Source organism: Lepisosteus platostomus, chromosome 15 (assembly GCF_059453375.1).
Source record: "Lepisosteus platostomus isolate fLepPlt1 chromosome 15, fLepPlt1.hap1, whole genome shotgun sequence".
NCBI lineage: Eukaryota > Metazoa > Chordata > Actinopteri > Semionotiformes > Lepisosteidae > Lepisosteus > Lepisosteus platostomus.
The window spans coordinates 26,300,521-26,324,623 of record NC_142625.1 but is presented as its reverse complement, the minus strand read 5'-3'; the positions used below and the strand labels follow the sequence as shown (position 1 = coordinate 26,324,623).

At 41.9% G+C, this 24,103-nt stretch overlaps 2 protein-coding genes and 2 long non-coding RNA genes across 5 annotated transcripts in view; 1 reads left to right on the top strand and 3 right to left on the bottom strand.

Annotated features, from left to right (window-relative positions):
* Positions 1-480: 480 nt before the first annotated feature.
* eif2s2 (eukaryotic translation initiation factor 2, subunit 2 beta) lies at positions 481-8,019 on the bottom strand. 2 transcript variants are annotated; one of them, XM_088607844.1, is made up of 9 exons: positions 7,860-8,019; positions 6,467-6,647; positions 5,906-6,006; positions 5,311-5,455; positions 4,896-4,996; positions 3,787-3,935; positions 2,300-2,356; positions 1,969-2,054; positions 481-971 (listed from the first exon to the last, which is right to left on the bottom strand). In XM_088607844.1, the coding sequence occupies exons 1-9, from the start codon at positions 7,872-7,874 to the stop codon at positions 796-798; spliced, it is 1,011 nt and encodes a 336-aa protein (XP_088463970.1). In that variant the 5' UTR covers positions 7,875-8,019; the 3' UTR covers positions 481-795. The 2 variants fall into 2 exon arrangements, with proteins under 2 accessions (XP_088463970.1, XP_088463971.1); XM_088607845.1 differs by having other exon boundaries at positions 5,323-5,455.
* A 97-nt stretch (positions 8,020-8,116) lies between these two features.
* On the bottom strand, positions 8,117-17,597 carry LOC148648407 (uncharacterized). The gene is made up of 2 exons (XR_015926719.1): positions 17,500-17,597; positions 8,117-12,244 (listed from the first exon to the last, which is right to left on the bottom strand). It is a non-coding gene; the product is annotated as an uncharacterized LOC148648407 (long non-coding RNA).
* asip1 (agouti signaling protein 1) overlaps positions 17,580-24,103 on the top strand; it is a 26,823-nt gene continuing 20,299 nt past the window's right edge. The window contains exon 1 of the mRNA XM_088607849.1: positions 17,580-17,708. The gene's annotated coding sequence lies outside the window, so the exon portion shown is untranslated. The remainder of the gene's footprint in view (positions 17,709-24,103) is intronic.
* Positions 23,035-24,103, bottom strand: part of LOC148648406 (uncharacterized) — a 16,466-nt gene continuing 15,397 nt past the window's right edge. The window contains exon 3 of the long non-coding RNA XR_015926717.1: positions 23,035-23,501. This is a non-coding gene — a long non-coding RNA (uncharacterized LOC148648406). The remainder of the gene's footprint in view (positions 23,502-24,103) is intronic.

Genomic DNA, 24,103 nt, shown 5'->3' with positions numbered 1-24,103 from the left:
GCATGTTAGTTTCTCAAACACTAACCACCAAACTCTCAGCCACAAGACACTGTTGCCCAGATTCAAAACATTTAGTCAAACTGAAAACTAAGTCCGTTCCAACACTCCCCACCAATGACTAAAAATCAGTAGATATTTCTTTTTAAGCATGTTTACACCTGAATGACACTGACTTATGTTTACCATAGCAGGATTGCATTTCTCCTGACCAAGCCAAATTTTTATGGACATGAGCTCACATCTAAAATGCACATCATTCTTAAGCAGCAAATGAAGCAGTGCTGTATTATGATGTGTCGATGAGCTCTCATCGTCCACCAGGAGCTCCCAGCACCGCAGAGAGGAACATGGGAAAGCTGAAATGAGCTGGACACTCCAGGGGTCAAAGCAGTATCGAGCAGACCGCATGAAATGCATCCGACGACAACGTGCAAAAGCAACCTCTCCAATTAACCCAGGAGACAAAAATTCCCATTGCCGTTAAACTGTAAATTCACATTGATTTAATAAAGTACTGAAGTAACGAGATTTAATAATGTGATTATTTTAAGAATAAAAAAAAAAAAACAATGAGGGGAGGAAAAACCCAGGTCTGCTGAAGCCTGCAGGGAGTGGGGGTACCAGGTGACCACAGGCGGTGGTGTAGCATGCGGGGCGGGCGGAGGACCGCTGGAGTGGGGGGGGGTATCACCACCGGGCCCGTCCTGGCCAGGCTTGGCTCCCACCGGCGCCGGCCCACCCGCACAGTTTGGAGAAGGAGTCCCATCAGGCGCCCCTGCCCCGGGGGCGGCCGGGTCAGTTGGCCTTGGCGCGCAGCTGCGCCCTCTTGCCCGTGACGGCCTGGAAGCCGGTCTTGATGCTGGCCACAGAGCAGCGGGAGTGGCAGGTCTCGCACTGCAGGAAGTAGAGGCGCGTGTCCTTCTGCAGGATGGTGTCCGGGGAGCGGCAGGTGTGACACGTCACGTACTCCTCTGCGGGGCACACAGGGCACAGCGCCGTCAGACACCAGGGGCACCGGGCTGGCGGCCTCTCTGCGGCCGCCACGCAGTCAGGCCGCTCGGACGACACACACACGAGCGGCAGCTAGCCCTCAAACAACCCGGCCGAGGGTTTTCAAAAGCATCCAGGCCAAACTCTGGCAGGAACGTACCGCATCCCAGTTCTCACCGAGTCACAATTAATCTGGTAGCCTGCTATTCCAAATCCAGTCCCTCTGACGACAGCAAGCGCTGTTTCAGCCTTGCCTTCATGGCTTGATTTCGTTTTGAAAAAGAGCACTATATATTACTTATATATATAGAATATTTTCTGGGAACAGGACAGGTCTCTCCGCACCACTGGTGAAAGTATCCATGTTGAATACGCTAACTAAAGGCTGGTCAAAGGCTTGTTTTATACAAGGTGTGCATATGATGATTACTTCAATGCATACAATTATCAGTTTTCTACATTTTTCAAGGATGAGGAGCAGGGTGTATCGATAAGATTCAGCTCCAATGACTCGCCCATTGAAAACCATGTTTGGTAAAATTATAAAAGCTGTTCTTTTGTTCTTTTTTTTTATTCATACTTTGCAGAGTGTGAAAAAATCAGTTGAGATTAAATTTCTCTTTTAGGGACACAAAATTCACATCTGGCTCTTTGGGAGATTAACTCTGGCCAGTGTCCACCTGTAGTATGTCAGTAGACAAAAACTCTGCTGTCCCACCAGGCCTTATGAGCCCTCAAATCACTAATTTCCACTACTGTCAAAGTCTTGCCAGGACTTTAAATCTCCACAGACCATAAAAGGGTTAAGGAAAGGACAGCTGGCTTAATCAAAATGCCAAACATACCATGAAATATAGGTCTATACTTCTAAAACATAGCATGACAGTGCACAACAGCTTTCCTTATCAGCATTTTTAGGACTTATAATAAAATAAAAACAATGTCAAGTCAAATACGTTTCTTTGAAGTCGCACTTACTGATGTATCTTCGCAACACATTTTCGATCTGTTTCTGCTGGAACCTTCCCTTGATCACAAGCTGGTTGTTTCCATCTATGGAACCACTGTGAAGATGACACAAACGTGCATCAATCCAACCCATCATTAAGAGTATAAAAGGAAAACAAGAATTTCTTGGCCAAGCCAGGTTGTCACAGGTTTCTCTAGACAAACAGGAATGACCAATTTGGGGATCAGTGATCAGCAGTTCCCTCAAGGAGTGGACTGGACTTGAGGTTCTACTCCTAGTCCATTATTCTCTTTCCCCAGATCACAGACGAACAGGAGACACACAGCAGCAGTAACTTACCTCGTTCCCAACTCAGCCAATAAAAAGGCTAAGAGATGTTTGGGCTGACGATGCAATCTAGCAACAAGAGAGAAAAGGAAACAGCGGTCAGAGTGAGCTCTGGTGAAAAGGACCGCATCCCGAACAAATAATAGCCCTTTGCTTTTCGGCATTCTCAAACAATGGGCGTTGGGAGTATGGATCAAAACGCACAGCAGCACACTTCCACTTCACCGCTTACACGAACGTCCATATTTCAATAAGCTCATTTCACAGAGGGTTAGAGGGCAGGGTCAGAGAGTGGACTGCAAACAAACCAGCATGATATCACTTCAATTCGATATGAAATGCGGAAAAGATGCGTTTTTCCTACACACAGTAAGTCTAAGATAAAAGACAAAGACGTATGAACAGCACACTGAAGCAAAAAGGCAAACACATGAACAATGACTAATACTGGCAGCCAGCAGAACTTACTTTCAACCCGTCTTATTCAGGGAGCGCAGTCAAAGGCAGGTACATAATTAACCTCCATTATCTGACTCCCTTTTCAATCACAGAACATATTAGTTTAAAGCAGCAATGATCCTTAGAAAAGGTCTACTCACTGTATTTGAATCCACAGCTGACGACTGGCTGTTTTTGGAAACAGCTGAAAGTTTGTTTCCTTAATTGTGACAGCTTGCGTTTCTTGGGCTGTGTACGATGACTTTGAACAGTTCAGTTTATTTCCCTACAGTAGGCTTTGTGCCATAATCTGGCGACCAGTCATCTTTTATAGATCTTTTGTTTTAATCAGCAACTTTTTTCATTGCTGTACCCATACTATTGTGGCTGATACTTGCAACTAATTTAAATTCTCTAGCTCTTAAGGGTGCCCTGAACAAAGGTATCTACTCAGCAAAAGAAAAAATACCTCTGCTAGCGCTCTGGGAACAACGCTCATCTTTTCTTTGCAAAAGTATTGAAAAAACAAACCCAAGAAATCATGTGAAGCAACTCTAAATATTAAAAACGGAGAGACGGGGTGCATCAGCAGAAAGGGTGCAGAGGGGTTTGTTCGCATCATTGGAGGCCAATCGGAGAAGATGCTCGTGAGTCGCCCACACCTGGCGCACCACACCTGGTTATCTAGCAATCAACTGACCTTAGTAGCAGATCTAAACATCAATGTTCATGTGTTAAAACCCATTTCCTTTATTTTTGAAAATTATATTTTCCTACTACACAAGTGCTGGAACACCTCCTGGTGTCTCTGGTTAAGTTCCAGGTAGTGAACCAACAAGATGGAACAAAGCTATTCCGTTAAACTGAGGTATCGCTACACTAGAGACGTGTGCCTTGGTCTCTCTGCAGCATGCTTCGATATGTGCTGCACTGTCATTCTTAGAGGTAAAGTGTCACACTGAAACGCCTGCCTCTTTTAACAGGCCAGATGAGAATACCACAGTCCATAATAAAAAACTGGTTAAACGGTCAAGCTGCACCAGAGAAAGGGAAGGACTCACAGCTTGCAGATATCCGTGAAGTTGACGAAAGACGTCTTCTTTGTCCCTACACGGACCACCTGCGGCGGCTTCATGACAAACTTCCTCTTCTCTCCCGCCACCATGTCGGGGTTCTTCACGCGCATGATGTTGAAGACGCGGTTCAGCAGCTGCAGACGAGAGCATCGAATGAAGGACAGGCGCGCAAGGCAGCGGCCCCTACCTCCTACCTCCTGTACAGCTCTCGGGGGCCTGGAGAGCATCCAGCCCGCTGCATGGGATTCAGAACCTGAACTGCAATATTAACCCAGTTTGAATTCCAGATTCGTACTTTCCTATTCCTATACTATTCCTGTTTAGTGGGATAACTGTTCTTGATTGAAGTCATGCATAAAAAAAGATTCAGGCGATGATTTGCTCACAGTTTATAACGAGGATCAAAAGATAAGATAAGATCACTTTATTTGCCCTATACAATTTCTTGCATTAGGAATTTGTCTTTTCGCAGACCCCAGCTTGCTCTCCATGAGAGACACACACAGAGAGAGAAGCTTGAGGTCAGAGCGCAGGGTCAGCCATTTATACAGCACCCCTGGACCAGTTGGGGTTAAGGGACTTGCTCAGGGGCCCAACACAGTAGGATTCCTCTGCCGACCGCAGGATACGAACCAGTAACCTTCCAGCCACAGATCCTGAGCCACCGAGCCACCCCACCGCTCCAAACACAATCGCACAACACTTTACAGACAGGATTGGAACCCCTTCGTGCAACACAGCAGCTCCCCTGCACAGCAGATCAGGGGAAGGAGTGAGAAACTATTTTAAACTGCCAAACTCCTAAATTAAGAGGAGACAGACTTTGCAAAACCCAGAGCAGTATTTAATCAGGACCCTGGGGTGAGGCTAACAGCCATACACTTAGTGTCTTCAGGTTTCTTACCAAGCAAAAAGTAGAGTCTGGGTTGAATGTCTGATAAAAAGCATGTTCCTCAAAACATGGGTTAAAAAGACCCCGGTGTATCGTAACCCAAGCTAAAACCCGAATTGAAAACGGATAGGTGAGGCGCCTGCCGCTCGCGGATACGAAGAGCCGGCGTGGGCACTGCGCCGCGGTGGGCAGAGCTCCTTACCTCATCGTAAGTGTAGTCCCGCTCCGTCCCAGCCCAGGACGGCCCCGTCTGCGCGCTGAACGTGATCCCGTCGTTATTCTTTCCGTCCTCGTCCTCGGGTGCTGCCAAAACAGTCAGCTGCATCACCTAACCCATTCACACAGCCCCCCCCCCCCCCTCTGTGGGGGCGTCTCAGAAGACGCAAGGTGACCGCAAGACGTGCCGAGCGCCGGGGACCGGCTGAAAGGCACAAATCTCAGAAACCAGCACTGTCAGCGCTGCTGTAAAAAAAAGTAACGTAACTGAAAACAAAATAGCTATTCGCACCCTCTCTTATAACTGCATAAAACAACGTGTGTTTCTCTTCAAAAGACAATTGGCCAGAAATTTCCACATGTTTAAGTGCGTGTCAGACTTCCCGGCGAGACGCACGTACAGTCAGACCTACCGTCGTCGCGGTCTTGCAGCTCGCTCTCGTCCTGGAACTCCACCTTCTTGACGGGTTTCTTCTTCTTGGTCGGCAGCATCAGATCCAGGTCATCATCCTCTATGGCCTCTGTCTCCCCCTCAATCTTCAACTCCTGAGGGCAGCAGGGTGGAGCGCGAGAACAGTAAGAGACCCCACGCAAGCTCTGATCAGGCCAGAGGGAACGTGATGCCTGCTTCTGTATCTGGGACTTGGTTCTCCAGTCCGATATATGAAGGCAGGAAACCACAGCAAACTACAGCTCTGCATGTCAAAAATCAACCGTGCCAAGTCTCCTTTACAACATAGGCTGAATTCTGCACAGCACTGAACTCGCAAATTAAGTATTAAGAATAAAATTGGCTTTGAGTCTCCTGACAGTCACAAATACAACCAACAGATATTCTAGTTTCATGGTGCTCAACACAAACAGCTATTCCAATGCACAACATTAACACAAAAGAGGGGAGCAGTTTCTCATCACAAACTGGGAGCACCACCTCTCTGGTCATGATTCTCGGATGTCGCATGTGAACACGCACAGTGGTGCTCCTCTGGTACTGACCTTTATCCCTTCCTCAAGGTCATTATCAAACGTCTTTTTAACCTTCTTTTTCTTTTTCTTCTGGTTAAAGAAGTTCAGGTCATCGAGATCATCTGACACCTCTGTAAATTTTCAAATGGGGGGGAAAAAAAAATTAAGACCCTGAAAAGAATACCAAAACGCTTTCAGACTCTGCTCTCGACAAAACACCGAGAAAGAAAACGCATAACAGCCCCTTCCAAGGCATAGTGGAAAAAAAACAAACAACCTAAACAGAGAACTGGGTTTGAAAACAACCAAATCGAACACCATTAGCTCATTTAAAATCACAACTGATCATTTAAATCTGTCCCATAGCAGATGCTAAGAATTTTATTAAAGCATGAATGTATGCTTTTGTAATAGAAGCAGGTCAACAGTATACAGGAAGCAACAGAGTCAAACTAACTCAGCCGTGTATATGTATGCGTCTTAACTAGCCACAGGCATGAGAGCTGCGAAGGTCACGTTAGTGGGAATATTCTTGAACACCAATCCCAGCTCCACTCCTCCGCTGGCAGGGGGGCAGGGACGCTCCCTCACCCTTCCTCCTGCCCTCGTCCTCGTCCAACTCCAGGTCCTTGTCCTCGCCCCCCTCCGGCTCGGCCACGTTGGCCTCGGGCTGCTGGGTGTCTTCGCTGGGGGCGTCGCCCCCTTCCTCCTCCAGCATGAAGGGCTTCTTCTTCTTCTTCTTCTTCTTGGTCATGGTGGGGTCAAAGATCATCTGCGGGGAGAGGGCAGAGCGCCGTGAGGGCTGGCGGGGGGGGGGGGGGCGCGCAGGCCGTGACCGGCCACGGCTTGCACACGGCAACAGGAAGAGTTGACACCGCGCCCCAGCACACCTCCACTGCACCAGCTGCGGGCGCCCCACTAGAGGAGACATCGGGAATCCCAGCAACACCCGAGAGATCACCGTTTCCATCTCCCAGTGTCATGACGAGAAAGGCTGCAAACGAGAGCACCCCACCCCGCCCGGCTGGTACGCAGGAGCTTCGGCTTCAGCATGCCTGCTCCACACTCCCACAACTATTAGTGAAAAGAGCCTCATGTTCTTGGTTTTGAGCTCTTTCCTGTAGTCTATACTTGTCTCTCCTGGTTCACCTTTCACCCTTCATACTGGTGAAATCCACAGAGCTGACTGTGAGCACTGGGGGACTTGCTCCAGCGCACCGGCCTATTAACCCTTCAACGTGCAGGTAGACTGCTCTGCTCGGGACACAAGGGTCGGATGTCAGGGGTCACCCCCCCTCCCTCCCCAGCAGCCTCACACCGAATTAACAATACACAAGCCTGGCACACACGAGGGGCACCCACTCACAGCCACTGGTGGAAACATTACACTGATATGATGATCTTGTTCTGTACAAAAAGAAGGGAGGGGAGTATGTTCACAGCCCGGTTTTGAAGATTAGACGGTATTTCTGAGCTCACGAACACCTCCCGGCTCCCACACCCTCTCGACAGGCTGCTGGGGGCTTCAGAGTCGCCCCGCTTGGGCGTTTCGGGAGGGGAGGCGGGAAGACACGCAGGAAAATGACTTTGCTAAACTGCCAAAAGAGGCAGGGGACGTGTTCAACGCCACGGCCTGCTCGCCTGGGAGTGCAAAAACGCCGTGTAACTCGCATCGAGAGACGACCCTGGGTTCTCCGACAACGTGTAGGAAATCCCCCCCAGCTCATCTGTAAATCTACCACGAAGAGGCGAGCCTTCCCGGAGCTGCGTTCTCCCGTGTGTGTGTGTGTGAGTGAGTGCAGCCAGGAAGACACGCGTGTGGGTGGTTTCTGCAGGCGTGGGGAGCCGGCGGCCGCTCGCTCACATGGGGACTAGGCCTCACGCCGCCGGGTCCGCTACTCAACCTCCCTCACTCGGCCTCCGAGGGGTGCAGGCAACACACACACACGCAGCGGCGTAACGACACTCTCCGCTCCCCACTCACCTCGTCGCCAGACATGTTCGCGTCCTGTCGTCCCCTGTCCGAATTTCCTCGCTCGCGCTGCTCCGTCCTCGCTCTTTTCTTCTCGCTCAGCGCCTCGGGCTGCTTGCGTCAGCTTTCGAAACCCGCGCAGGCGCCGCTGCCCCGGGCCCAAATACGCATGCGCGGCGCGGCAGACGGGACTTGTAGTTCTTTCCTGTCGCGCTCCTGGACATTGGAAGATGCTGCTTGTACGGTTCTTCTGAGTAATCTGCGGGGGGTTTTTTTTGGTTGCATTTTTGCATCTTTATTTAAATAAGCTAATGTAATATTCAATTATTTTAGATTCCCCTGAACAGAAGAAAAATCAGCCTGTTTTACTAAATAAATGCATCCAAATTAAATGTCTTATTGCCAACATGGGAGTTGTGACAAACATGTAGCCTATTTCATCATCCCTTATTCCAGTGAAATCTGTGGTAGGCCTGAAAATCACCATTCCCTTACCACACATGTCCAACAACAGTAATTTCTAAGAAACCTATTCCTGAGCATTATTCCACATTTCCTCCCATCTCGCTGATGCAATGATTGGTAAACAAATCAAGAACATTCTGACACTTACATTAAAAACATTCAAAAAATAAAACCTGATGAACAAATTGGTTATGAATAAGTTTTGCACCTGCAGCCATTCATGATCTTTTACTGCAATTACTGTGCTGTATGTCTAATATTCCTGTTCTCATCATGCATTATGCGTAGGGACTGGCTGCAGCTCAGGGGCTTCAGAGCCAGGGTAGCGGTCTCACACTCTGTGCACAGAGCCAGGGTAGCGGTCTCACACTCTGTTCACAGAGCCAGGGTAGCGGTCTCTCACTCTGTGCACAGAGCCAGGGTAGCGGTCTCTCACTCTGTGCACAGAGCCAGGGTAGCGGTCTCTCACTCTGTGCACAGAGCCAGGGTAGCGGTCTCTCACTCTGTGCACAGAGCCAGGGTAGCGGTCTCTCACTCTGTGCACAGAGCCAGGGTAGCGGTCTCACACTCTGTGCACAGAGCCAGGGTAGCGGTCTCACACTCTGTGCACAGAGCCAGGGGAGCGGTCTCTCACTCTGTGCACAGAGCCAGGGTAGCGGTCTCACACTCTGTGCACAGAGCCAGGGTAGCGGTCTCTCACTCTGTGCACAGAGCCAGGGTAGCGGTCTCACACTCTGTGCACAGAGCCAGGGGCTTGTACTTCCACTAACATGCCTGATACTGCTGAGGTCTTATATATATATATTCTACTTCTGACCCATCTTGGAGATGGTCGAGGTATCTATATTTAGCATGTGTTTAATGGATGGCAGCAGAGTGGCACAGTGGTTAGTACAGTTGGTACTTGCAGAGTCGGGGTCCTGGCTCCAGTTCTTGGGGCACTGTCAGTGTGGAATTTGCATGTCCTTCCCACGTTCATGTGGGTTTCCTCTGGGTGCTCTGGTTTTCTCCCAGAGCTCAAAGACATAGGTTAATTGATTGCTGGAAACATTGGCCCTAGTATGTATGTGCCCTGTGATGGACTGGCGTCCTATCCAGGGCGTAGCCGGCCTTGTGCCTGTTGCTTGCCATGACAGGTGCTGCTTCCCCTGCGACCCTGTATTGGATAAAGGGGCTAGAAAATGAATGGTTTTAATTAAAACAATATATGCTTCAACAACATATATTTCATAAAAACATCAGCCGAATCAGAAGTATCAGAGTTATCAGTTAGAACAGAGAATTATGTATGAATTAAAACATATTTATACATATAGTTGTTCTAATATATATCGATTGCCAAAAGGTCACCTGCTCAACAGGCTCCTTCTTTTCTAAATGTAATCTGCAAAAATATTTAAAATGTTAACCATCAGTTCTGACAGAAAACATCAGCTAGTACGTCAAGTAAAAAAACTGCTTTGTTAGCCATTGGAAATTGTCTTCTCTGAGTCAATTTCAAACAAGGCTCTCACAGTTTCCAGATGTTTTTAATTGCACATAGCTTCCTATGGGGCTTGCCTCTTATAGTACAGTCTGTGAACCAAGGAGCTCAGTGCTCAAAACCACTGACATATGAAGAGTGAGATGATATTGTGCAGGCGCTCTGTGTGTCAGAAAGCACATGTGTATTTTGCCTTTGGAATGTACTGTGTAAGTGCAAAGAGCTGGAAGTCAAGCTCGTGGGAACTGAGATGCTTTATTTAAAGTGGAGTGTTCTACTTTTTCAAACAAAATACATATTCCTGTAATTATGGCGCATGTCTTAAAAACCCTTTTTTTTTAAATCAGGAATGGTTTAGGTTGGCTGCATAGCTGCATAATTCTTAAGAAAAACTTAGAAAAACAGCCCTTGAAAATTTTCAATGCTGTACATACTGCTCATATTTATAGCTACCCTAAATATTTGGGTTTGCACTGCTGTGTTAGTGCTGACACTATATTGCCAGTGGCAGTCCCTCCTCCTGATGATAGGGGTCCCAGTCTGGTTACATTAGTAGTTCCACACACTGCAGTGTGTCATTCAAGTCCTAAGACTGAACTCCCTCTTTACACAAGGGCAGGCGGGATATACCAGGGGTGTTCGTACTGTGGAAGCGGGGTGAAACATTGTACCCCTGTCTGAGTGACTGTGGTGTAGTGTTTTCCCCAGAGGTAATTGTGCTGCAGAGCGGACCTAACGTCTGGCTTTTTGAACTAAACATGATATTGAGCATAAATTCCTTTTCCTCGATTCTTCTCAGCTTACGGAAGAATTGTTCAGTACTTTACAGTATCCTGCAGTCCATTTTCAATGACCACTAAGTCCAGTGCAGTCATGGCAAACTGGAGCCTCACCCAGCTGACAATAGGCAAGTTGGGATGACTCCTGGAGTACCAGTCCATCACCACACAGAGAGAGTAAAGAAAAGAACTGCAGATTCCCGAGGGAGCAAACCGGCACACCACCAGCTCAGACATGTGGCCACGCGGAGAAGATGCAAACTTCACACCGAGGGCTGCCTCCGGAATCGAACCAAGGACACAAAAGCCTTTGAAGCCACAGTGTTGCTTTTTACACAAGATTTTATATTTTCTCCTGGCAGCTGAGCAGTGACAAATCAAATAACTATTACAGGTCTGACTCACAAACTCTCAAGGATTATTCTTAAAAGTAAATGATCATGGTGTTGTCAGCAAGAGATAATTCAGGGTGCTATGTAGTTTTAACCAGAGAGTCTTCACTCAGCTGAGGAGTAGAACAACAGAGATAAATGAGCATCATTAGAGCAGGAGAGAGGACTGTGGCTTGATTTTTAACAGATCCTAACTAAAATGATAAAGCAAGAATAAATCCCATCAGTCCGAACTGACAAAGGCTACTTATGACAGTAATCAAGAAGGCATCCCTATGATATAGACATCACTGGAGACAACTACATTTAAGTATTGCTTTGAGCTATAAATCCTGCAGAACACTAAGTAACCCTTTAACCCAGGTCTTCAGTTATGCAGTATTTCTCATACTGTAGCTGTCAGCTGACAGAGACATCCACATTTTTCAGACGTGATTTTCTAATTAAAATTACAGGTATTGGAATGAATGGAATGGAACATTTGTCTCCCCCTTTATGAGTCATCTTAAATTTAAGTCAACTTAAAAAAATGAACTTGCAATAAGATCTCCTAAATTATTAAGTTTGTAATGGCTGGAAATTCTGATTAAAATAACAACAAAATACATCTTTCCAATCAAATGCTATTCAGTATACAAAGCAATTTCACAGGTCCCACCGGGAGTCTTGCCTGATATGCAGAAGCATTTACTAGGTTACTTCTATTTCACTATAATTCAAAGGCATGCTTTCATTGCATGTGATAAAAGTAATCCTCACAGGTCTGCTTGTCATTCCCTAGGACTAAGAGCTCAAGCCTTTTATGTTCTAAAAGGGCAAAGAGTTTTTCATTTGGACGGCAATTTGTTCTCACAAAATTTTTTGTAAATCTGTGTATCTGATAACATAACACCGCAATATTCAAGCACTGTGTGTTTACATAGAAGGCTGATTTCTGGAGTTTATTTGCAGTGGCTACAGTAGTCTTCAGAACAGATATGCTAAGAAAACAACTGCAAAATCTTTTATTCCTTTGCCAATTTTCATAAGTCCCTTTTTATGGTAAGGGTTTCATATTGCTAGGTGGAAGCACCATGTCAGCTGGAAGTTCTCTGAAGCACCTCCCAGTTTCTGTTGTGACCGTTTGTGAGTTCCCAGGTTTGTGTCACTGACTTTTTTCAAGCCCCTCATCAGGTGTTATTCAGAGGCCGCTGGGCAGGTATCCAGTCTGGTGATCTGTCCAAACTCACCGGGAATGGAGCACTCAAGCAATGGTTCGTCCTGATAACAACACTGTCACTGCAATAAATAATGAATGCAAGAATTAAGTTCTCTGCATTTTAAAAAAAGTTGCAAATTCTAACAGAAAAAAATAGAAAAAAGAAGAATCCTGGAAATTGCTACAGAATGTAATTATGTAAAGGAAACCAAAAGCAATTCTGGTATTTACAATAGCCACACTCTGTAAATATAGATACTGCTTACAGATGTGGTAAATATTTTTGAGTAAAATAAACCTTTCTTTTGGATCCAATATAACTTGTTCTACATGAATACATGCGTTTTTTTTGTTAAATTGTTAAACTCAAATTGTAACTGGTACTGTATGTCAAGTAAATTAAAACTAGTAAGGGTAGTTTAAATTTTTAAAAAAACACCCCATTCGATTACACAACTGTTTTGTTTTTTAAAATTCATTTAAAAAAATATCCATTACATATGGATATTAGACAGGACTAAAGCACAGGGTAACTATATCAGAGCAAAAATGTAAGATTATAAGAAATAGTGCACAGCTCTTTGGTTAACTAGATCTAAACTGCCATCCTTCAGACTGAATTCATTCTAACAGTAAATTCCTGAATATGTCTTCTATTTTACTTATCTTACATCTGTGGAAATGATTTCTGAGAGTCATAACAGTATTATACTAACATTTTATGAAGTCTGAAATAAAAATCATACTTCATAAATCATGTTATGATGTTTCAAACATGTCATAAACTATTGTGTATGCACAGAAATGTTTTGTTAAAATAAAGCAGGTTTATCAGCAAGTCTGCCTAAAGCACTAAATGATTTTTTGTTTGTTTTACAGAAAGCCATGGTAAATACTTCAAGAGCCTGTGCCTCTCACAACTGTCCCATTTGTTTTACAAATGACGACAAAACAGTTGTTTCTAAATGTCCTGTGTTTAAGCTTTTATTTTGCAGCGAACATAGATAAGAAACTAAACCATATAGACATGTAACATTTTGACCCATGAGCACTCAACTCCAGTAGTGCCTGGACAGCCACCATGTGACTTTAAATCACGAACCGAGTGATGGATCTGGGACACAGCAGGTGATGATATTTCAGAGAGTGGGAACATGTCCCTGTGTTATCACTAAGACACACTTCAGTGAAAACTGAGAATGGTTGAAAGACTAAGTCAGGGTTGAAGGAGAAGGTTCAATCTTTTTCAACTGATTGTTACAGAGTCAGTTAATCACATCCACCTGATCCTGACTATGTTCTGCAACCTCAGGCATGAGGTCATTTTGAACCCCATGAAATAATGGGTAGTACTAGCAAAGACCATGAATTTAGTTTAGGATCCATGAAGCAATTGGCTGACAGCCACTTAAGAGCCTTAAGTTAGTGAAACAGTATTTCTCCTGAAGGTTTTCTGATTTAGGTATAGGGTGTGTTTATTGTGAAGGTGGCCAAAAGGAACAAACATGGTGAGGTGGGCCTATTCCATGTATTTTCCTGCAAACGTCAGTGACTCTACGACACAGATCTGGCTTCCTGAAACATTCAGCCAAGACTCGTATATTAATCTAGAACAGTGACGCATTTTCACAGGCGAAACCACATAATATTAGTTATAAAAACTGTCAACACTGCTAGCTTCCCTGAAAACGCTCTAAGAAAAAGAAACCACAATCTCTGTTGAAAACAACGCTATGTAATCGAGCATTTAACATCAAAGGCTTGGAAACAGTAATAAACAGACACTTCAAGTGTACATAGTGTGCATATCTCTAGAACAGTTTACATTGAATTGTAACTGATTACAAGCATGCTCATTAAAAAAGCATTTGTTAACTGTGTCAAGAGAGTTAAGCTGAAGGCAAGTGTGCAGCGAGATGCATGAATCTTTACCATATAATTTACCTACAGTGTCGGGAGAGGGGGGCTCAGTAAAGAGGAGGTGTAATTGTATTTCGAGCTATGTTTCAGCTATGAAAGAATGGAATAAACCTTTACCTGTATCTTTGCAACTTTTTAGTAATGTTTGTAAAACAAAACAGTTGGAATGAATAACTGGAAAACATGATGTAACACAGGGCTAGTGAGCATCGTTTGTGCAACAAGGATTTGTTCTTAACTGTGTACGTTAAAAACATAACTTCAAGATGCCAAATTTTGAAGTACAGCCTCAGAAACTTACGAAGTAAAATATCTCATCTTTCGTGTGTGAGAACCCAGATGGAAAACTCTCAAACAGACGATTCTACACAGATATAAGAAAACCCTGTAATTATCCATACGCACATATATATTAATGTGTGGATTAAACTGCCAAGTCACGTTGTAGAAATGAACGTGCTGGCATCTTTCTCAATCTGGCCTGAAATTCTCATAATTGAATTGGGTTGTATTCTTGTGTATTATGAAGAACCATGGGAGGGCCTTTCCTGTTAAAGGGGTAAAGGTACAGTTGCTCTTGTAAGGTCTGTAAACGTGGCTCAGCACTGAGGAGCTAAGATGCTACAGACGTTACAGTTCTTACCTTTGAACGTTTTCTGTCACAATCCCAATATTAAGATTAAAGTCATGCTGTACAGTAGGATTCTTTATATTGTAAATCAATTTGCTTAAGTTTGCCAGTTTCTTCCAATTTTTAATTTCACTTCAGGATTATAGTTTTATTAAATAACGGTAGTATAGTATCTTGAATTGACAGGAAGTAACAAATGTTTCGCAAATGTCTACATGAAATACATTAAATTTAAAATACAGAGTTTATATTAAGGTTCTTTTTGCACAATTCACATTACTTTAAGGAATAAAATATAATATTTACAATAACATATAAAACAACATACAAGGGATCATTTTTGATAAGGAGTGTTAAATGAAATGTATTTCTTTTGTACAGCCAGCACAATATCTGGTTCTGTGACTACAACAGGTTAACATTTGCAAAAATATATTTCTTGATGTTTACTTGTTCTTTTATTACAAACATATTGCTTTAGTCATTGTTTGTGTCACTGCTTTAGTCATTGTGGTGAATCAAAATGTTGCAGGCCCTTATACTGAGACAGATATAATTGTGCATAAAACTTCTTTTAAAAATGTAATAATTATACTGTATGCATATGAAACTTCCCTGATCCTATGACACAAATAAAGGCGAAGAATATTTAAATGTCACACTGCAGTTGTATACAGTAAATGTGAGTAATAAGCTCTTTTAGACACTACATGCTTGCTTGATCACAGCAGCCCATCCTGTCCATGTGATTCACGCCACCTCACTAGGTTTCACACAGTAGTTTGATTTTAGAGAACCTGTCCCCTGTATGTAAGAGATACGGTAGAGATCGTCATGGGGACGGCTGCTTTTTGAAAGGCTGCTTGTATATGTGGAAGTGACATTCTGCTTGTGTAGAAGAGAGAGGAAGCATGGCGATCAGCAGACAAGCCCTAGAGAGAGATGATAATTATGAGGTAATGCTTCTAAGACCTTTCTCAGACCACTGTTTTCACTTCAGCTTTCCACACACCACACCACAAGAAAGACATTGGAAACCACAACTCCAGGAGAAGAATAACCAGAGTAATTCCTGGACTGGACAGAGAGTTTAAGAAAAAACCTCTGGAGCCTGGAACTATGAGTGGCTTGTGGGAACTTGATAAGGTATTCAAAACACCTAGAGGAAATGGGCAAAGTCAGCCCAAACTCAAGCTCTTCAAGGAAAATCACAATAAGAGGTCATACTGTTAATGGAAATTAAATGCAAGTGTATTTAGGACTGAAAAACAGTACAACACAGTTACACAAACATCTGTGGATGTTTGGAACAAATACAATAAGAAAAGAGACTTTTTGCCCCCTCAGGCTGGCAGACATGACCAGGATTTTAAATATGGTAACCCTACAGCATGTGATGTGGCCATAAAAATTTCAACTACAAAAGACAGTATCTCCTAAACAGACTGCTTCTATTACAAATCCGCACATTATCTAAGACGAGCAAGTATTCTAAACTTCACCCAAAGTTACTTTCAACTCCCTCTTGACCATGGTGCTCTGCTGAAAATAGCTGTAAAGCCAGTCTTTGGTCTTTGGTAAGCAAGACAGACACAATGGCATTCTTTATCATATTTCATTTGTTTTAATCTCAAGAGACACAGTACATTTCATTAAATGTTTTCTTTTATATTGTTGAGGTACAGTAAGTGAAAAGGAGGAAGCTAATTCATAGTGTCCAACATTCATTTCTTCTCTTTCCTCTGCATTTCCACCTTCTGTAAGTCTCATGTCACTTTTAAACATTTTTAACATTGTTATTCCCACATGATCGATTAAACATTGCAAGAGATTCTAAGTCACACATACAGCTTCTCACACAAACATCTGAATCTCTCCATACTTCACCATCGTAGCATGTTGTACAGACAACCAAACTGTTCAGATGCATCTGAATTGAGAGTTTTGCTCCTCTGTGATCTTTTTCATGTACTATTAACTAGCTCAAGTATTTGCTGAATTGGGTATATTTAGGCTGCTGGTAAGCAACCCTTTTTGTAAAAGAAGAAATAGATAACTGAATGATCTGAGTTGTTCATATTGTTTTCTCTCCCAAAGTCAGCAATTTTTTAAAAATCAAGGGTATCAAAATAATATAAAACAGTATGCTTGCATTTTGTGATGCATTTATTACTCATTAGAAATAATTATGATTGTCACAAACAAATGAAAAGTGAAAAGGCATCACAAAGGCCAAAGTTATAAAGAGGCAATTACTATCAGAATGTTGGTTGTCTGCTATAGACGATTGCGAAAGATAATGAATTAAATTAAATCTGTCAAAGAAAGTAATTGCTAAGGGTAATTACCTAAAATACATTAGAATGTAAACTTACTAAGAATAACAGACAAATGTTGGAGAATAAAACAAGTTGAAGACACCAATAGTGCTTGCAATAAACACGCAATCAAAACACACTTCAAAAGACTGTCGAGGTAAAGCTCTGGTACATGTGGATGACAATTCAAAACAGGCTTCTGGAAGCTGAAGAGTTAAATCCTAAAAACATTTGTGAAAGCATAGGAACGCTAAACAACGGACATATTGTGCATACTCTGTATTAATTTCCTGTTCCATGGTACAGGAAGAGATACATATTTTTTGTTGCTGCATTTCTGAGCATTTCTAATTTAAAAATGTCAGTAAAGAATCAGAAAAAAGGAAGCATATATCATTGTTTTCACCTTTAAAACAAAGGCTGAACTGGAAAGTTCAGTACTACGCTTAGGCTCAATGGGACTAACCTTTCTCGCAGAAGGCAAAGGATGACCCTAGGTGTGGACGGATCAGCTTTCCCAGCCCAGCACACCCTTTTTTGGGTTGGTGATGCAGGGTGTGGGGGCCTCCAGGAGCTTCATACTGAAAATCGTGTTGTAAATTTCTCTCAGATCCACCTTCACGAATCCCAGCAGAGAAGAGGTAAAAGGAGCTTTATCTTTCATCTTTATAGAAGGTAAGACACAATTGCTGGATCGTCCGCTGAACTTGCATGGACACCTTTTTTTCTGGCATGTTTGCCAGAAGTAAGACTCATCTTTGAGCATACTGGACTTATATTTAATCTAATTATAGATCAAATGGAAAATCCTGAACACATGCTTGGTCAGAGAAAAGCAACTTGAACTGAACAAATGCCCTAAGTATTCTGACATTTTGGTGTGTGATCACATACCATAATATCTTCTTTGTTATAACGTTTGTCTCAAACGTGGAGCACTGTACATGCAAGAAAATAGTTCTTCAATCTGAGAAGAGCTGAATCCGAGTGTTGCGAGTTCTAAAAATTATGTCTGCGTTTCTTTTGTAAATATATCAAACAGAAATCTAGTGTCGTTCATAGGGATAGTGAATGGAGTCCAAGTACAATTTTTGCTTTTCTGAGAAACAAGATTCATTCTGTTTATTAAAATAGTTTTAGAACAGTAATCCCTGACAAGCTTCTTTTTAGAAGTTAGGTGTCCTGGCTCGCTTTTGTTTTTTAGTATTAAATTAAATATCAGAAAAATAACTCTTAAAACTCTGTATTGTGTTCTTCTATTCTCTTTATCAATGTACTTAAATGTTTTTTGTTAATAACAGCTCCAATACCTCTTGTTTCTTTTAAATAAGACTATAATATTTTAACTAATTAACTAATGACATTTAATTATTTAAGTACTTATTTTAGAAGAAACAATTCTTTCCAGTTCTGCATACTTTGTTACAGTTACTTACTGTAGGTGCCATTAAAAACATCAGTGCATCTTATGATCTCTAAAAAACACAAATTTATCTTAACTCTAATAAAATATTCTTAATTGCTGAAAACATACAAAATGCAAATAAAGGTGTAAATAGAAGCAAAATTATCCTTACATTTAAAGTTTAATTATAATTTTAATCTTGAAAAAATAGCTTTTTGCCAGCAGTAACCGAAACATCTTTTTCCATCATACTATATACTGAAGGCATTTTCCTCCTACAATACAAATAGTATTAAGCATCTGAAAGTTGAAACTCGATAAATGTGTACTGTAGGTTTAACATCACCTTCTCAATTCCCAGTAGGATCTTTGCAAACAATTTAACCCTGATGTGTTATCATCTGTGTTTTAAAATAAAGATTGTAGCAGACGCATATGTGTACTAACACATAATCTCATGTCCTGGTTCTGCTCCCACTTCAAACACTAAACAAAAACGGCTCTTTTGTGAAATCGTTGTGTGGAACTTCCAATAATGCTTTTAGAAAGGCACCCTTTTTTGCTTTTATGAAGCAAACTAAGGATTACATCTTAAAATCTAAAGGCTAAAAGTAAGATTTATCTCTTACTGTCTTTACACACAATCATATGAACAAATGTCTTGATATTTTGGTTTAGAAGTTTTGCTTCTATGGGATACATTAAGATACAAAAACCTCAGTAATCCTTAAAATGTGCTGCACAACCTTTACCTTTTAATGTTCATGAGAAAGAAGTTAAGAGTTTTAAAAATTATTTTTCTCTCATTGTTTTACAACTGCCTAAACACTGCAATACAATTGATAAGCATCAGCTTTTTGACATATGAGACTCAGACGTTACAGCCTCAGTTTATAATTTCGGGGTTCTGTGCTCCCACCCCTCAGCTCTTAGAGCTGCAGTGTTGTGCACGCTGTAAGGTTGGTCTCTCGTGTGCCCACATGCTAAGGGCAGGACACGTAGTGCTCAGGAATCTGCAGGAGTGACAGCAGCAAAACAGCGTCCTGCATATTGAGCTGAGCTTCGCCATTTACACTGGGCTCTGACTTATCTTGGGCTGAACGTCATGCATGCCAGAGGAGGAAAGCTGTTGTCTCATTATATCAATTACACAGGAAATGTATCTTCTGAATGAAATGTCTACCTGGAAATTATTTTAAAAATTATAGAGTTAACATGTTAAAACATTTAGATGAATAAATATTTATTGATGTGTAAAAGGGTCTGCTCTAATTTAATGTTTGGAGTATAATAGGGGAACACAGCAGCTCCCATTCAAAACAGCTTGTAGGGAGAGCACTTCAAATAGATGAAGGAACTGAGCAGCTCCAAAAATATGTGGTGGAAAGATGAAGACTTCGAGTTTAGGCAGCAGTACAACAGGCTGGAAAGGATGACAAATGAACATGTATATAATATACTGTATATAATGGCTGCTAAACTAGAAGAAAATTAATATAGTTCAAACACAGAACACGTACATACGGTAACCATTTTTACATTCAGGAATTTTCCTAAGCATACCATTTTTAACCCGCTTCAAGTCAAAGAAGCTGCAAATTTCACACGATTATTGAACTGCCTCCTTTAGCCTTAAATTTAAATGATCCTTCAAACTGAATGGTTCCAGATAAGAGAGGGCTATTTGGACCATCAGGCAGACTTGTTTTTTCAGGCAAAGAGGTTACTGGATGTAGCCCTGGATGTAGCAGGAGGTCACACAGTACAGGGCAGGCCATTAACCCAGCTGCGTCCCAGGTTGTTACAGTAATTGTATGCTATAGAAGGAAGGGCTCATGCAGTGTCAGTTACATTTCTATTTTTGCAAACGTAGGATAATTATACTTTCACTGGGTGAAATACGATATTTTTTTCTTTTGGTTACTTGCATTTCTACTTTGATGCTATAGAAGCTCGTTTGTAAGTAAATACAGTGTGTGCTGGGAACCATTTATTTTTTTTTAATTAGTACTACCAAATAAAACTATACTTTATATTGTTCTTCACCAATTTTAAAAAGAGAAACAAATGTTGATCATTAATTACAGTGTGGGGTACATTTTGTTTGTTCCTTGTCTTGTCCTTCTGTCTCCTATTGACTTAGTTTAGGACAGAAGTGTGCAGCAGAGCCTCTCAAGATTTGACTATAAATGATACAGAGAAACAATCTTACACCAAGCTCCTACAGTGTATCTTCACTATACCAGCATGCATTATCTCACAAGTCAAAATGATCAATTAAACCAGTATTGAATCATTACCATTAAATGACCATTCTAAATGCATATTCATTTTAATTTAAGTAAAAAAAATATATTAGTGGAAGGTGAAACTAAAGTTTAATTAATGGGTAAAAAATCAATTAATTTAATTTTATCTCTCAAAGCACTATGTTTGAGAGTTAAGAGTTAAGTGAACACTATAAAGATGCCACCTTTTGGATAATGTACCAGAAATTTATTTGACAAAGTCTAGATAAAAATACAGAATCTCTACTTTCTATAACTCTTGCCATTGTTTAAATACAGTGTGTTGGTTAAATCTATGCCAATGGATTGTTACTGAAACACAGTGATAAAGGCATATTTCAGACAGATTCCTTTTCCGGCACATGTGGAAGCATGAAAAACGATGTCCTAGATTTTGTTTTTTGTCTCCACTTTCATCTGAGTTGCAGTTGGTAGCTATTAAGAAGACAGTTAATCCAAAGGGACACTTTTAACAGTGAGATGGTTCTAAATAGGATTCACGTCATTCTGCATCTCCAAGCACAGCCTTGAAATATTTCATTGAAGACAGCAGTAAGTGTACATGTAACAAAACAACTCTACTGTTCAATTCTCTGTCACGCTCTCAACTGTGAGTTTTTAATATAATGTTTTCTCCAATTAATTTACAATGAACAGGTTTGTAAACAAGAAAAAACTTCATGCAATATTTTCCCTGACATATTTTTTAAACTGACCAACGTGTTTTTTTAATAGTATCTGCAACTTATCATCAAGTACTAATAAATTACTAACCCTCAATGGAAACCGTAATAGAGATGATCAGCTCTGGGGGGTTTTGGAATCCTTATTTCAGTCACATGTCTGTGTGTTTAAGTTCAATGGAGTCAGAAATTCAGAAATGATTATTTGACTTGTAGAAGAATGTTTAACTCACTGTAATGGTGTCCTTTCATGTGGTTAAGCCATGTTTAAATCTTCCAAATTCCTATAAATTATAGGAGGGGCATGAAGAAAACCCACTACACTAATGCGTACATCTTAAAAATAGAATAACTTAAGAAAGGTTGTTTGTTTCTGCACATTCTGAGATAGTGCTGTGCAACTGGTCTTTGGCCTAGTGAGCTATCTTCCATGCCTCGGGTCATCTGGGTGTGAGCATTTGTGCTGAATATCAATCAACAAGTTCAAAGTAGAAATGAAAAGAAAAAAACATAATTTATTATTTTCTTAAATCGATCCCAGAGAGCGGTGTAGCGTCACATTTCCAGGAGAATCTCCTAGTTCTAATCTGTACATTCCTTTCATGCACAGTATTAGTAAACATTTCAAGGGGAACAACTAGGAAGAATGTTAAAGCAAAAGGCAGAGCAATTAAAATAACCGTTTACTTCCATCGCAAGCACAGGACGTTTCTGTGTTACATTGCCACAGTCCTTTCGAGTAAGAGGGAACAAGTCTTGCTGTATTACTGCACTGAATCTTGTAAATGTCTAGTCTTGGACTTGGCAGACATAAAATTGTATGAAATTTTCACTTTCATGGCTGATATACAATAATTGAATTTGCTGGCATTTCTTCAAAGCTATCTCTTTATGACATACAACGGCTTCTTCAGGAAAACAACTATGATGTAATCTTCCAATACTTATTACACATTTGTTAAATAATAAGCACTAAGAAAATAAACTTTTTAAATAGCAACTACAGTAGTATCAATGAGATGACTACTAAAGATATTGTCATGGGCCTCTTAAGCTTGCTCTGCAGCTCTAAACAAACAAAAGTCTTGCAAAAGTATTTGCATATCTGAGTTTGTGTACTCATTTGGTTTTTTTAACATTAGATTAACCTAATTCAATACAGTAAAAGGGTTTTCGAATTCAATTAGGCATAAACAAAGCACTCTTACTCTTTCCCTCTACACATATTTACACTTCATTTATCATCGTACCTTGATTCTAATTGTGCCTAACGATATTGAGGCTGACGGACACTAAGCCCTCTCCACCTCCTAGCAGAGCCACCAATGGCTATTAAAAGAGAAGAACTAACATTACTGTCCTCTCACAAGCAAAGACATGCATGAGGGCCACGAGTCTCAAACTCTCAAAAGCTCCTGGAGAGTTCACTGTTTCTGTTTTCTGTCGCAAATGCACCCTATGCAGGTGGCAGACTCCGGAGGGGAGTGAGACTAGCACGGGGAAGAAGACTGGGATCGGGGCTGGAAGAAGTACAGGGGGCGTGTCCAAGGTGCGCCGGTGTTCGGGGGGCCGTGGTCGAGGCAAACAAGTCCAAAGGGGGTCCGTGAGAATATCCTGAGAAAGCCAATGTCCAAAGCCGGGTGATCCATTCTGACAGACAAGACAGGAGTTAAAAGCCGGAGCGGGATCCGGCGAAGGGTTGGGGGAATAAAAGGGGTAACGGGGCCAGGCGCTCCCAGCCCCGGGGGCAGGTGGTCAGGACGCCACGGTGAAGCCGATACCGTCGGGCCATTCCTGGGCTCGCTGGTAGGCGGGCTTCCGGGCATCCATCTTCCAAAGCTGAGCCTGCAATGGTGGGAGGTCTGGCTTTTGTAGGATGAAACACCTTGCAGTCTAGTTAGAAGCCTTTTAATTATGCAGCTATCTGAGAGCTCAGGTAGAAAAAAAAGATGACGCTAGGCCCTCCAGGAGCTGAGCTGGAGTCCCACGATCACTTGATATCAGCTTCCCTGGGACAGTCATGCTGTCTGAGTACCCAGACACCCGACACAAGCTCCAGGCTCAGATACGGCCTCACCAGGCATTGTGGGTCCTGCAGAAAAGATGATCACGGAACACAACCACCCTCTACTGTGAGAGATGCTGAGAGAGATTAAAGGCAAACCTACACAGCTGGAGAACCAATTTGTAAAATAAGATTTAATAACTTTCCTTAAATTTGCAGATAATAAATAAAATGGTAGAGTTAAAAAGCACCATTTAAAACAATGAAGTATTTAATAATAATAACAATAATAATAATAATAATAATAATAATAATAATAATAATAATAATAATAATAATAATAATAATGTTTCTTTATTAGCCCTATACAATTTCTTGCATTAGGAATTCGTCTTTTCGCATACCCCAGCTTTTCTCCATGGAGACACAGACACACAGACAGGGAGAAGCTTGGGGTCAGAGCGCAGGGTCAGCCATTGTACGGCGCCCCTGGAGCAGTTGGGGTTAAGGGCCTTGCTCAGGGCCTTTATTCAGAGTGAGAAGGAAAAGGAAACAGAAGCCAGACATTTAAACCCTTGAGCGATAACTTGACAAGCTACCTGAATTTATTAAAATTTGTTCTTTGAAATAAAGATGGAATTTTCTTCCAATTCCAAAGGATTACTAACAATGGTATAAAACAGAACAAG

Excerpts from the sequence above, each read along its gene's own strand:
- eif2s2 (XM_088607844.1), bottom strand. Across the intron at positions 4,997-5,310 it reads CGACGACGGTAGGTCTGACT|CACCCGAGGACGAGGACGGA; the intron begins GTACGTGCGTCT and ends CTGTTTTGGCAG. Across the intron at positions 972-1,968 it reads TGTGTTGCGAAGATACATCA|AGGAGTACGTGACGTGTCAC; the intron begins GTAAGTGCGACT and ends TGTGCCCCGCAG.